The sequence below is a fragment of the Quercus suber genome, unplaced genomic scaffold, assembly GCF_002906115.3.
Source record: "Quercus suber isolate HL8 unplaced genomic scaffold, Cork oak 2.0 scaffold_108, whole genome shotgun sequence".
Classification (NCBI taxonomy): domain Eukaryota; kingdom Viridiplantae; phylum Streptophyta; class Magnoliopsida; order Fagales; family Fagaceae; genus Quercus; species Quercus suber.
The window spans coordinates 198,114-212,736 of NW_027069573.1; the positions used below are offsets into that span (position 1 = coordinate 198,114).

The window sequence follows — 14,623 nt, forward strand, 5'->3', positions numbered from 1 at the left end:
AAAAAAAAAAAAAAAAAGATTCTCTATTTGGGTTTCAATATTTTGAGTACTAAAATACCATCACACAAATTCTTAAACACTCTAAAATACCCTTATCTTTTAGTTAAATAATTTTAAATTTACAAACACAAACTGATTAAAAGAATAATTTGTTATTCCTAAGTTTTAGACATTTTTATTTATATTCTCTATTTGACTTAAAATTTAGGACACTTTTTGGTTCTCTATCTTAATTTTAGATATTATTCAACATTACTTTCTTTTAAAAAAAAATTTATTTATATATCACTTTTAAACATTATAACACTAAATCAAATAAATAAAAACTGCATTATTACATGCCCAAAACATGTGTAATAAGTCTAATTATTTTATATGTTTTTATACATAAATGGTGAAACAACTTTAGGCTACTCAAAAGGGTGTGACTAGTCAAAATAGACGGCGCTTGTTTTTCCTAACACATTCGCATAGCATCCATATATTTTTCAAATATCTAATATATAGCAATAAGCATGTGGCTACACTCTTAATTGATATTTATATGTTTAATTATAAATATTAGTGGGTAGCTAGAGGAGGGAATTTTTTTAATATATTTATTTTGTTTCTTAGTTTCTTTTTTTTCTTTTTTCTTTTTTTATTATTGTCCCATGGGTAACATATGATACTTATGCGTAGCTTTATTGCAAAATAGTTGACGGTGAAAACGGCATGCGACTAGGTATTTGTATATTTGTGGCAGGAGACTAAAAGAATGGCCAGTGGCAATTTCATGAATTTTTTTGAGAGTGGTCGTTAAGAAACATCAATTATATAAAATATAATAAAAGAGAACTTCATACATCAACCAAAAAAAAAACACACACACACACATACGCAAACACATAAAATCTTACAATTTCCTTTTTACAATTTTTTTATTTTTTTTTATTTTGAAATCGTTATATGATAGTCTCTTTATCAATATTATAAGCTATATTTTTTCAAAAGTTTAATTAAATAAAGTTTTTCTTGGACTTTTTCTTTTTATTTGTAAAGACCTAATATATTGTTGAGAGAACCAAAGTTTAAGAACAAAATTTGGTTACAAACTTAGTTTAGTAACTCTCACTAAATGAATTAACATTGTTACATATTTTGAAAATCTAATTGATGAACTACATGTTTTCTATGTTCTTAAAAAATGTCAAAATTTCATGCCAATAGATGTTATTTACCATTCGATTCATAAAATTATTTTTTATGTATAATTTTAGACTACAAAAACTTGAAATTTAAATATTTGATTAACAAAATAGCTATTATCTTTTATCTTCTTGAAATTTTGTAAGTATGGAGGATTTAAGAAGAAAATGCAATTAAATTATGGATTTATTAAAATTCACATTCAATAAAAAATATATATATATATTGAATAGAGTTGAGCCTTAGTCTACAACCAAACTTGTTGCTAAATTTTGTCCAAAATTTAATTATGTTGGGCCTAAAAAAAATTTAGGGTGGTCACAAAGTTTTTTTAAGGATAAAAAAATAATAAATTTTTAAAATTTATACATAATAATAGTTTTTTTTTTCCTAGTCAGGGTGGTCCTGTGACCACCCTAGACTCTATGTAGAGCCGCCCTAGAATGACGAGGATTGAGTTTGTGGACAGGGACGGAGCTAAGACTTGAAGTTAGGAAGGGCAGCTTTGCTGTTGTTGCGTGCGGTGGCTCTAACTTCTAGCTTGGTTGCTTAATAGCTAATGGTTTTTTTTTATGTGTGCATCTAGGTATGGACAAAATTATTTTGTTTAAATTTTTTTTAAAGGGTCAAGTTGTTTGTTTTGGTAAAATTGATTAATTAAGTTTAATTGTTTTTAACTTTACTATTGGTAATTTTTGTTATTGAATAATTTTTTTGGGCTTGTTTATTTTGCCTTAGATTTTAGATCTGGCATTTAAAAGGAAGAAAATGCTAGAATTACAAACTTTTTTACAAATTATTATGTGATGAGTGGTTATTAATAAGTAAAAATGTGATGTAAGTAATGATCTAGATGCAAACCATAAAATTTTACTACCTCAACAGTTTGTAAAAATGTTATAGAAAAGTTTTGGCTAAAGTAGTACTCTTAAAAGAATTAATGATAATGTTAAGGGGGGCGGGGAAATGTGATTTTATAGAACAAAATTGCTAAAATTGGTACCTATTTATATATTAATTAAAAAAAAAAAGTTAGGAGGGTCATTGCCCCCCCTACTCCAAGTCTCCCTCTGTCCCTGTTTGTGGTGATAATAAGTTGTTAACAAATAAAGATTATATGAAATTTTTTATTGTAAAATTGTATGTTAATTTTATTATTATTATTATTATTATTATTTAATTTGTTTCTAATAACTCTTCTTTAAACAAAAAATTGGTCTTAAAAGTCGTGATTATATCATATGATCATCTTCTATTTGGAACAAGTGACTACACAACCATTAGTTATTATAACTTTGTTGCTTAAATTTCAAAAAATTATAAATTCTAGTTCAACTATGATTATGATAGTTTGATTTAGGTAAAACTCTGTTATCAAAGTCTCAAGAAATTTAAAATTCTATTCTCACTACAATTCTATTACCAAAAATTTCAAAATTTTTTAAATAAAATTTAAAGCTTCTTTTAATTATTTTAATCATCTAAGTCTAACATAATTTTTTGTATTTTAATACTCAGTAGAATAAAACTTGTACACCACATGTTCTTCCTAAGTCAAGTGGCTCAATATATGAATGTATGATTGATGTTCAAAAGAGTCATTGATTCTTATGAATTAAACATATAGAGAGAACAAAAGCTATTGATCAAACTTTAAAGTTAAGCAATTCGAGAGATTCTATGCTGAATGCCTTCTTCATTGTTCTTTTTAGTGGGGTGTATAAAATTCACCAAGAAGAAGGGAAAAAGAAAAAGAAAAAGGAATATTAAGCTCTCTTCAACCAAAATATTATTCCTCCTCTTTTCTTTTCACTTTATTAGTTCAGGAGAACCAAATCGGAGATAATTATTAAGTTTATTTATATGATATGATCAAGAATAGAATCAATGTGTAATATTTTGCTGAATTATTAGACATGTGGACTTCACGCAGAATATATAGCATATAGTTTGTAGACACAGGGCTAGTCAACTGTGATATAGAACTATAGAAGGACTCTCAACTTGTCTCAACTATGGGACTTTTCTTTTTCTTCTTCTTTTTTTTTCTCTCTCTAAATTTTTTCTTATTTCTGATTTTTTTTTTTTTAACAGCTTTTTTCACAAGTTTGACTTCAGAAGTTCAGCCTTTGAGGTCAATGAGATTCGAGAAGCCAACTGAGAAAGTAGTAATTAATTGCGTATTCAAATTGTTGGCTTATAAGTAAAGGGATTTTTTTTAGAAAAAACTTGATTGATCTTCTTATATTTATTATTGGAGTTGCCTATTTATCTAATTAAGGTACAATTAATATACATTTTTCCCTTTAAAAAAAGGTACAATATACATTTTCCTATAAAATTTTAGAACTACTCTGCTGACAGTTTTTAGTATATTACATATTGACCTTCCTAATGAAATTTTAATAGGGTACTACTAAGGATTTTTTTTCAAAAAAAATAAAATGGTCCTCTGTATAGATATATATATATTTTAAATGATATCAGTATCTTAGTATATCACTTCAACTAGTAAAATTCATTTTAGTTGAATAAGAGATTTGTGATTTAATTCCGACTTACACCAAAAAATCGAATAAAAGATCTGAGGTTTAATTCTTATTTATACCAAAAAATTAATTGGTGTCTTGGTCACGTAGGATTGATGTGGGCTCATGATTAAGGTGAAAGTGTTTTGAATCTAGGAATTTTCATCTTTTTGAGGCATTGATGTCCACAAACATATTCTCTAGATTGCATAGTGGGGGTTCTTGCCTTCTTGCTCCCGGTATTATACTATTGTGTCATTGAGTGATTGGATTTGAAGATGCAAAATTATTAGTATAGTATAGAATGGCCAGAACCAAAATGTCTATAATGTTTCATTATTATATTGACTTAATGAAAAAAAGCCAAAGAGGTCACATAAAAATAGTGATTGAAAAAGACTTTATTGTAATGTTATTATGGTGAAGATAGGGAGTTTTTTTTTTTTTTTTTTTGGGATAATCAAGATAGGGAGTTATTTACTACTATTATTTTGCGTGTATGTATAGTGCTGAAGGTGAGAACAATTACATTGCTCCAAACTTTGTGTTTACATTTGATTTATATCAAAATTAAGGAATTTAATGAATAATTATTAGTTTCATAATTTTAATTATAAATATATTTTTTTTCTCTCTAGTTTGTGTTTGACCCCTTATTAATAATCCATATTCAGCCCCTATGGTGTGAAAGTGTATCTCTCTAACATGATGCTTACAAAAGTGTGTTGATTTGAGTCACACATTTCAACAAGAAAATATTGTGCTATGATGTAGATAGCTATAACGTTCCTAAGGGTTCTCCACACCATGTTGAATTTGAACTTAAGTTGACAAGGTTAGTGACCACCTATACACGATAGCGATACCCTTTTTTTCCCATAAATAAGGGTACTTTGTTTGTTAGAAGGACTTAAAAACTAACAGAACACCAAAATCAAAGGGCAGTGAAAAAGAGGTGAACCCGTTAACGCAACGCAAACATACAAAAAAATATGTTCTATTTCCTTGTCAAGTTGGTCTTTTTATCAACTCGGCATAAAAAGAAATAAACAAAGTGTATTCTTTTTGTTTGAAGATTTATTAAATCTCTTCCTACAGACTTTGGAGTTTGGAGAAGTTATAATAATATTTTGCTCAAATAGATGGCGACAAAGTCTCACCGACACATTGTCCATTTCAATTAGGAAAGCATGAAAAGTGTAGAAACTTTCCGACTAATATGGACTACATATTATTTTATAAGTTATACATTTTCTATTGAAGGATGGGGACAGTGTGTACATGCGTGTTTGTTCTTCTTCTTCTTCTTCTTTTGGGTCTATTCTCATTGCCAAGGACCCAATAGAAATTGGCCCAAAAGTCAACAAACAAAAGCCCAATTAGCCACATTTATTGACAAAATAATTTAGAGGCCTCCGCGGCACATCTTTGACGTGATGGTCATTTTATAGGTATAAGTGTTTATAAGGTATGGAGGTAAGGGTTAGGGTTCAAATTTTCAAGAAGGAGTTTCGCATACATATATACTTAGATTAAACTAGGGTAAAATTTCTATCTTATATAAAATAAAATAAGTCAAATAATGAGTAAATATTTAGTGTTCGTTTAGGGATACTAAAGTATACTTTTACTTTGAAAAAATTTTGAAAAAGTGAAAAAAAAAAATAGAAAAAAGTGAGATTATATACTTTTACTTTGAAAAAATTTTGAAAAAGTGAAAAAAAAAAATAGAAAAAAGTGAGATTTTAAAAAGCTATATATAAATTGTGGATCTTACTATTCAAATGAGAAAAAGGAACCAGAATTATGAGTTTTACTCTAAAAATACTAAATAATTTTCCTTAAGAGTACAAACTTCAACAACAAAAGCTTAATATATATGCAATTAAACTATTTATATAACTCATGGCACATAGTGCAACAGATTCTTTAGATTCCTTAATGGCTTAAAATGGGAAGAAAAAGTATATTAATCTTTGCTGCTATTTTGATTGATTTTGGATTTGAATTCTCAAAGAGGGTTGAGTTCCTTACTCACCATATCTCATCACAGGAAAATAGCAAAGAACAAGGAAGCTATATCAATGCCCAAAAATCTTTTGAGATAAAAAGAAACAGTCTTACCCAATCATGTATTGGTCTTGAACTCATACATGCAAAATTTAGGGGCCGTTTGGTACATATGTTTAAACACATGTTTTCAGTTTTTAAACAACATTACACACTTTTTCACACACTTTTTTACCCACACGTATTTCCAAAAAATACAAACAACGTTACTAAAACAACATTATCAAATGACCCCTAAAAGGCCAAAGCTGACAGAGAGTCAGAGACCATGATATACAATTATACCCAAAAAAAAAAGTTTATACTAATAATTTCGGGCTTGGTAAGTGATATATCTAAATTATATATTCAATTAGCTAGAAACTTTAAACAATGATCCAATTAAAATTCTAATTCACTATAATTTATGTACCAACCTTCTAATTTAGAACTGTTTTTAGTCCATTCTACTTTTAATCCGCTTAAAGTTAGTACATTTAACACTTTTTTTTTCAATGAATGAGCAAAATTTCATTTTCAAAAAATAGTCATACAATCAGTTCAAGACTCAACCCAAATGGGACAACACCTGTACAGCTACAGCACCAAGATAACAACACCACCAAAAGGCTACAAAACCAGGTCAGCTAAAACAAAATCAGAACACAAAGATCTCAGAAGTCAGAACTTAGAGTCTTAGACACATTACCAAAATTTAGTATCAATTCAATGTACAATTGAAAGAGCTAAATATTGAAAGGTATTATCTTGGGGATGGTAGTTCTGGCGTAAATTGAAAGAGCTAAATAAATTGTTTTCCTTTCTGATTTTTGTCAAAGGCTTAGACAATATGAGCATAAAGACAAATAAACATGACTACAGAATTCTACAAGTTTAGATAAAGACTCAATGAGGTTAAATATTAAAGCGTTCAAGCTCATCACCAGCTATGCCCAAAAGACAAAATAAAAAGAAAACAATAACAAAATTTTAATTTTCTTTAAAATTTAAAAAAAAATGCATATGATGTTATTATATGCGTTTGCGGGGAGTCGAACCGGGTCTATTGCTTGGAAGGCAATTATCCTAACCGTTGGACTACAAACGCACATGTGGACGTTGAGCACTAATGAAATGATTTGGTCACCAGTGTCTCATTTCCAAATTTGCCCTTGAAAATAATATTAATAAATAAAATAAAATAAAAATGCATAACTGCGTTTGCCGGGAGTCGAACCCGGGTCTATTGCTTGGAAGGCAATTATCCTAACCGTTGGACTACAAACGCCCAACTTGTAAGGAAAATGTTATAAATAATATTTTTATTAAGGTAAATTTGTCTATAAAGAATATTCTTAGGTTGTTGTTGCTGCTGCTGTTGTTGTTGTTGTTGTTTTTTTTTTTTTTTTTTTTTTGGGGTGGGGGGGGGGGGGGGGGGGGTTTGGTCCTTAACAGTTGTCTCTCTTTCATGCAGCTATGAAGTTGCTTCCTCTTAGGCAAATCATCTCTGCAACCCATCAAAGTTTCCAAACCAGCAAACCCAATTTACATTTCACCTAGGATGCACGGACACGGCGCTAGAGGAGCCGCACCCGCGTTGAACGCAGCGAGACGCGGTGACGCGCGAGGGACACTGCTGACCACGCGTCGGTGCGCATCCTGCCACGTGTTTTTTTTTCCCCGACTCGCACCGACGTAGCTCAGACTCAGGCTGATTTGCGCTGATTTGCGCCGAATCGGATCATATCAGCCAAATATCGGTGTGTTTCGGCCGGAAAAAGGAAATTGGCCGTAAGGAAAAAAAAAAAAAAAAAACTTAAAATCGAAAATACCAGTGGATTTGATACGCCGCTATCGCTGTCTTCATCGGCTTAACCCCTTTCTTCTTCTTCTTCTTCTTTTTTGCTTTTTCGTCTTCTTCTTCCTTTTTTTTTCACAAGCCCAGCATTGCTGTTGCCATTGCCGTTCTGTTTTGTTTCTTCTTTTTTTTTAATAAGTTTTGTTTTGTGGTTTTTTTTTTTTTTTTTTTTTGGAAAAGGATTGTTAAATGCGTTTGGTCAGAGAGGCTTTATTTTGTTTTTGTGCCTCTCACGTGAGCCACATCTCCCTCCCCCCCCCCCCTTTTTTTTGTACATTGAGCCACTAAACCACTAAGCCTTTGGTACGTGAGCCACTGAGCCACTAAGCCTTTGGTCAGAGAGGCTTTATTTTGTACATTATTATTATTATATGAGTTTTCTCTTATTATTATATAAAAAAGCATGCTTAGCAATATATAAATATATAAATAAAAATATTTTTAATAATTTTTTAATCGCTGAGTCTCGCCGCACCTACACCCACCTTTTTCAAAAATTACCGAGTCCCGCACTCGCACCCACACCCGCACCCGCACCCGAGTCCCGAAACGCACCCAAGCTTCATAGCAATTCACACATACTGGGTGATTTTACTTTAGTATATATTATCTCCAAAAGGTCTGATTCATAAGGTAAAAATAGTAAATTTGTTTTCCATGGAAAAGAAAACACAAGTTAGGCAGTGGGCATTTTAATCCAAAATTTTGGACCACACTTTCCCTCCCATTTTTTCTCAATTTTGGAGAGATCAAGTTTTGGTGGGCCAAGAGAGAAAACAACTGGGCTCCATTATTTTTCTCTCCCTCTCCCCCTTCAACCAAACACTGACACTAGAGTATACCAAGATCCAGCAAACTCAATCTAATGTCAATCCAGCCGAAAAGCTTTCTTTGAAGATCAGAAGAACAATCTATTATTTTAAACATTTTTTTATTATTAATAAATAAGTCAAAACAGTCTTTAATTAGTGCCTCCTAGGATGTATCAGACTTTATATTTTATTTCTTCTGGGCAAACAAGTATTTTATTGTGTTTCTAGTTCCTAAGAGTCATATTTGACGTTGGTCAGGTTAAGTGAATGTTTTAATTATTATTTTTGTTTTCCTATACTTGGGGCTATTCCAAACTCTATTTAAGCCTTTTGGCTGAAGCAAATAAAACTCAAAGTGTATTTTCAAAATTAAAAAAATAAAATCTAATACACCCTAAGAGATAATAAATAAAGACTGTTTTGACTTCTTTATTAATAATAATAATAATAATAAATGTTTAAAATAATGGGTTGTTCTTTTGATCTTTAAGGAAAGCTTTTGAGCTGGATTCACATTAGATTGGGCTGGCTAGATTTTGGAACACTCTAATGTCAAACACTCTTCCCACCCATTTTCTCTCCTATTTTCTACTCAACTTTTTTCATCCCCTAAAATCATCTCAACCAAACATACCCTTCTTGATGTTGTAACTTGTAAGGGATGAATATCCTGTATATTATGTCTGTTAATAAATCCAATGCAATGAGTTTTTCTTTTCTCTATAATTTTACATTACAGATGAAGTAGCTCCAAAGATATGTTCCATGCAGCAATTAATAATTGCAAGGACTCTGAAACAATCAAATTGCATGGATATATGTCCTATTAAGTAGTCACAGAATTCACTTGCTTGTTGGATATACTGGGGTGTTTAAAAAAGAAGTTACAAAGATTTTTCAAAACTTGCCCTTGAAAATAATAATTACAAATAAAATAAGAAAGATTAAGACAAAATATAAGAAATCAATGCGTTTGCCGGGAGTCGAACCCGGGTCTATTGCTTGGAAGGCAATTATCCTAACCGTTGGACTACAAACGCTGAACTTGAGTGAAAAACGTTATACATTATTTTTGAGTAAGTTTTAGTTATTAGGAAATCTAACTTTTTGCTCTCTCCTCTCTATCACTATTCACTATGCTTGTCTCTCTCTTTGGTGCACCCATGGAGTCACTCTCTCTGAAGCAAATTATCTCTGTAACCCATCATAGTTTCCTCAGAAGAAGAAACCCAATTCACAAACAGACTGGGCGTTTCCATTTTAGAATCCTCTCCAAAAAATCTGATTTCCAAGGTAAAAAAAATTACTAACTTTGTTTTCCATAGAAAAAAAATTTTGAATTTTGTTTACTTTATTTTATTTCCTCTATTCTAAGGAACCACATGGAAAGGCTAAGCAGGATAGATTGATTTTTTATTTTTGGGGGGTGTGTAAAGTAGAGATTTTTATTTGGTTTCCTGATATGTATGTAGTGCTAATTAATAAAAATATTAGAGTAATGATAATATGGTTTTGGGGTTTTTTTCTTAATGAATGAAAAAATCAATCTTTTCATTACTTAAGGAAATTGGATAGAAAGTAAAGAATTACAGTGATCATATTGAGCTATGTCTTTAGTATGTATGTCTCTAAATTTGTGAATTGTAAGAGTATTCAATTCTCTTTCAACTAACCTGAGTTGACTACATATAAAGATATTTAAACTTGACTCTATCAAATACATAATATATATTATACAAATAGTGCTAGTCAATCTTGTTTTCTTGTTTTGCCAATTATATAAGTAGTTTTAACTTGCAATGATAAGTAAAACTTATGGAGTACTGTCTTATGGTATTGATTTCTCTCACTGTTAAATCTTGTTGTAAATAGTTGATAACATGTCGGTACAGAACAGTGCATTTTATGGTTTGAGTCTCAGGATGTTTGCATGTTATAGTACCCATCATTTTGTGTTGTGGCTGGTTTTCAAAATACTGGTGATAAATTAAAATAATTTATGAAAATTGATGTCATATATGCATGATTTTGATACACTTTTCTTGCTTTTGATGGTCAAGGGTTCATTGTAAACAAAATGGGGTAAATGACCTCTTGGTGTTGGTTGGAGTGTTATTATTGACGTGTATGGTGGTGGTAATAGACTAATAGCTTTGTAATTGTTTGTAGCCTTGGACACTGATATTATATGTGATCCTTATTGAGAAAACATGCATGTCTCTCCTTTTGATGAATTAACAAGGCCTTTCTTGATGTTGTAAGGGAAGATATCCAAAATATTGTGGCTGTTGATCTATTTTTTCTCTGTAATTTTATCGTAGTCTCTGCAGAAAACTACTCTATAATTTTACATTAAAGATGAAGTAGCTCCAAAGTTATGTGTCATGCAGCAATTAATAATTTCAAGGACTCCGAAACAAGTAATTGCAAGGATATATGCCCTAAATAGTCACAGAATTCATTTGCTTGATTTAGGTTTCTTCTTCTATAGAGCTCATCATTTCAAAGTCTTGAACAATCCTGCCTTCTATTTTGTGCTGCCTCAGAATGATTTCCTTTGTTCATCATTTCCATGACATGGACAGTAGAAGGCAGGTGGTAATAGACTAATAGCTTTGTAATTGTTTGTAGCCTTGGACACTGATATTATATGTGATCCTTATTGAGAAAACATGCATGTCTCTCCTTTTGATGAATTAACAAGGCCTTTCTTGATGTTGTAAGGGAAGATATCCAAAATATTGTGGCTGTTGATCTATTTTTTCTCTGTAATTTTATCGTAGTCTCTGCAGAAAACTACTCTATAATTTTACATTAAAGATGAAGTAGCTCCAAAGTTATGTGTCCTGCAGCAATTAATAATTTCAAGGACTCCGAAACAAGTAATTGCAAGGATATATGCCCTAAATAGTCACAGAATTCATTTGCTTGATTTAGGTTTCTTCTTCTATAGAGCTCATCATTTCAAAGTCTTGAACAATCCTGCCTTCTATTTTGTGCTGCCTCAGAATGATTTCCTTTGTTCATCATTTCCATGACATGGACAGTAGAAGGCATGTCAAGATTATGATTTGTGCAGCCTTCTATTTTAAGCAGCCATGTCATAAAGCCAGTTGTTACACAATCGGTGGATCAATAACATAGTTGTGGTAAAATATGTTAGGATTTCCATTGAATATTTTACTCCAAAACTGCTAATGTGTCAATTTGAATGCTTCCATTGATAGCTCTAGTTATTGACTGTCTTCTCTTCTCTTTATAGTTTTTATCTTATACATAGGGATGGGTTCTTCTTTTCTTCCAATACTAAATCAGCATAGATAGTAGTTCTGCACATTATCATTACAAGAGCAGTAGTATCTGCATTACCGTGGCACTAGGGTTATATACTTTATTTTCTCATTCTGCTTTAGCATTAGGTTGAAGCACTTTCTAGTTCTTCAATCTTCAAGTAAATTAATAGGCTTGTGTACAGATTTTCAGGGCTACGCAAAACCTTTCCGTCTCTTGCCAGCCAAAGAAGTGAAAGCCTACACAGATACCACTGCAGAAAAGGTTTTTAAATCTGTGAATGAGGATGGATCACAGTGTTTATACAAGGTCAAGCTCGATACAAGTAACATCTATGGCTCAAGTCTGAGTGACTTAAATGCTGGGATTCTCCTATGCTTGATAGATGAAAATGGTAATACCATATTACAGAGGATACCAGCCAGTTTGATGACAGATCATTCGACAAAATCAGAGGATGTGGTTGACCCAGAGATACTCCATTTCCAAAGAGGTTCTGTTGATGAGTTCACCTTTGAGGGACCTAATCTGGGAAGAGTCGAAGCTCTTTGGATAAGTCTCGAATCAGGTTAGTCTCTGCTAGGGATACTTCAATACTTGCTGGAACAGTATGCTACACTTATGTATCTCTCCTTTGCATCCCAACTAAGGAATGTGGGGAATGATTTACGGAAAAACACATAGATTTAGGCACTCAGAGCACATTTTAAAAGTTACTTCTGTCTCTGCAGTATGACGATGAAATCGTATCTCTTTACTAGCCTATTAGTTGATTAATTCTAGGATCATAGACATTACTAACTATTTACTGAGGTTTGCTCTTTGATTACTTGTTTAACAAAGATTGTTTTCTTTTAAAACTTCAAAAGCAACATGAATTTACCTATATATGATCCATTTTTGGCCAGAAAAGATTCTAACACCTTTTCATTTCTATCTCCAAGGTCAGGTCAGTGGAGATTAGGAAGTGTGAGCTTGACAGCAATTTGTGGGTGTCAACCTTCATTAGAAGAACAAGATGGAGATGAACATAAGTATTTTGGCTTCCAATATGATTTTCAAACCGAGGATATTTTGCTTGGGGAGGGAAGTGATGTATCCATGGTGGAACTTAGACCTCACGTTGCTACAAAGTTTTCTGGGGTTGACTCATTTGCCTTCTTTGGCAAAAGCCTCTCCCAACAGACTTCATTCACAAGTCGTGGGACATCAATCGAGGAAAGCATGAGGGAATATGCAGATTTGAAGATCTCTTTGCTAATTTATGATGCCATTCTGATCTTTGTTGGTACATCAGTTGCTTTATTCTCAGCTGGGGAAAATACTGCTTTTGCATTCCTAACTGGTGGTCTTAGTGGTTTCTTGTATCTGTTGCTATTGCAGAGGTCCGTTGATGGTTTACCAGTTTCAACGGATCCAGCATCTATTTCCAGGAAGACAGAAGGGACTGATAGCAAGTTTGGAGGATTCAGGGGTCCAGTATCAAGTCTAGCATTGGTGATTGGTTTTGCTTTATTCATAGTGAAGTATAGCTCTGGAGATATTCCCTTGGCATGGACACCAAAAGAACTTGTGGTTGGTATGATGGGATTTCTTGCTTGTAAAGTTGCCGTGGTTTTGGCAGCATTGAAACCCATGCCAACGGGTCTAAAGATAAAAAAGTGATATACTAGCTTGGTTTCCCCCAATGAGGAAGAAAGGAGAGAAAAATATAGTTTGTTTGAAACCAATTTGAGTCACGCATCTGTATCTATTCAGGAAAACATTTATAGGCACAATTCATATTTCCTTGAAGAGAACTGATGAGTGACGACTTAACTAATAGATATATGTATATTCCATCTTGTTTTCCCTGTTCTTAACACTTGCATATCATTGTTTAGAACACTATAGGAGGAACAAAAAGATTGTTTATTTCTCATTACTAAATGTCAATTTTTCATAACCTTTATTGTTTTCTGGAGATGCTTGATTTGGCTGATATATTAAGTGTGGTTTTTGAAAGTAATTCTCATTTTGGATGTCAAGAAAACTGAGAGAGAAATCAAAGTTAGGGAAAAAATTAAGAACAAAACTCACTACAAAATTGTTTAGAAGGCCCTGGCAAACGAACATTAGTGGAAAGCAATTTCAGTGTAATTACTGCTTTAAGAGTTTTGAACTACCAACATTCATGCGTAGAATGAATCTGTAATATAAACACATTTGTGTTAATGTTAGTAATAAGAACATCCAAGCACCACGTTCGATTGAAAATGAAACTAAATTTACTCTAGCTAGTTTAAGTGGCATACCTTCAGTATCTTATTTCCTGGACTCTCAAAGTTCCCATGGTGATGACTGTTTACCATGTGAAGGACCCAACAAAAAAAAAAAGAGACAAATATTTCAAGTGGTCCAGTTTCTTCTTCCAAAAGTGAGGTCTTTAATAGTTCTCAAAAAAAAAAAAATATATATATATATATATAAAATATGTGTACTTATTTTTTATTTCTTTTGTTGCAGCTAGGAATATCTTTTTCCATTGGATGTCAATTGTCCTAGTTACAATCGAGAGGACATTACTGCAAAAGAATAAACAAAAAATTATAGATGCGTTTGCCGGGAGTCGAACCCGGGTCTATTGCTTGGAAGGCAATTATCCTAACCGTTGGACTACAAACGCCCATGTGGCTGTGAGCACCAATAAAAGATTTTGTTCGCTAGTGTCTCATTTCCAAATTTGGAGGATGGAAAAGAAGTATATACAACTTGTAGTTTACATGAAAATTATATGTAGTTGTCACTTTTTAGCTTTTACTATTTCAGAATTAAACCCCTTAAACCTTAAGCAAAACAAACTAAAAAGTATTAATAATTATAATAGGGAGAGATTAAGTCCATTAAGAAGCTAGCTT

The 14,623-nt window shown here is 32.0% G+C and overlaps 1 protein-coding gene and 3 non-coding genes across 4 annotated transcripts; 1 reads left to right on the forward strand and 3 right to left on the reverse strand.

The window, feature by feature from the left end:
* Window positions 1-6,981: 6,981 nt before the first annotated feature.
* Window positions 6,982-7,053, reverse strand: TRNAG-UCC (transfer RNA glycine (anticodon UCC)). The gene has a single exon. It is a non-coding gene; the product is annotated as a tRNA-Gly (tRNA).
* A 2,350-nt stretch (window positions 7,054-9,403) lies between these two features.
* TRNAG-UCC (transfer RNA glycine (anticodon UCC)) lies at window positions 9,404-9,475 on the reverse strand. The gene has a single exon. It is a non-coding gene; the product is annotated as a tRNA-Gly (tRNA).
* Window positions 9,476-9,553: 78 nt separating this feature from the next.
* Window positions 9,554-13,689, forward strand: LOC111998077 (uncharacterized). Its single transcript, XM_024030192.2, has 3 exons — window positions 9,554-9,728; window positions 11,911-12,294; window positions 12,676-13,689. Exons 1-3 carry the CDS (start codon window positions 9,572-9,574, stop codon window positions 13,389-13,391), a joined length of 1,257 nt encoding a protein of 418 aa, XP_023885960.2. The 5' UTR covers window positions 9,554-9,571; the 3' UTR covers window positions 13,392-13,689.
* Window positions 13,690-14,319: 630 nt separating this feature from the next.
* On the reverse strand, window positions 14,320-14,391 carry TRNAG-UCC (transfer RNA glycine (anticodon UCC)). Its single transcript has one exon. It is a non-coding gene; the product is annotated as a tRNA-Gly (tRNA).
* Between the last annotated feature and the right edge of the window lie 232 nt (window positions 14,392-14,623).

Excerpts from the sequence above, each read along its gene's own strand:
- LOC111998077 (XM_024030192.2), top strand. The coding sequence starts at position 9,572 with ATGCTTGTCTCTCTCTTTGGTGCACCCATGGAGTCACTCTCTCTGAAG. Across the intron at positions 9,729-11,910 it reads CAAAAAATCTGATTTCCAAG|ATTTTCAGGGCTACGCAAAA; the intron begins GTAAAAAAAATT and ends GCTTGTGTACAG. Across the intron at positions 12,295-12,675 it reads TTGGATAAGTCTCGAATCAG|GTCAGTGGAGATTAGGAAGT; the intron begins GTTAGTCTCTGC and ends CTCCAAGGTCAG.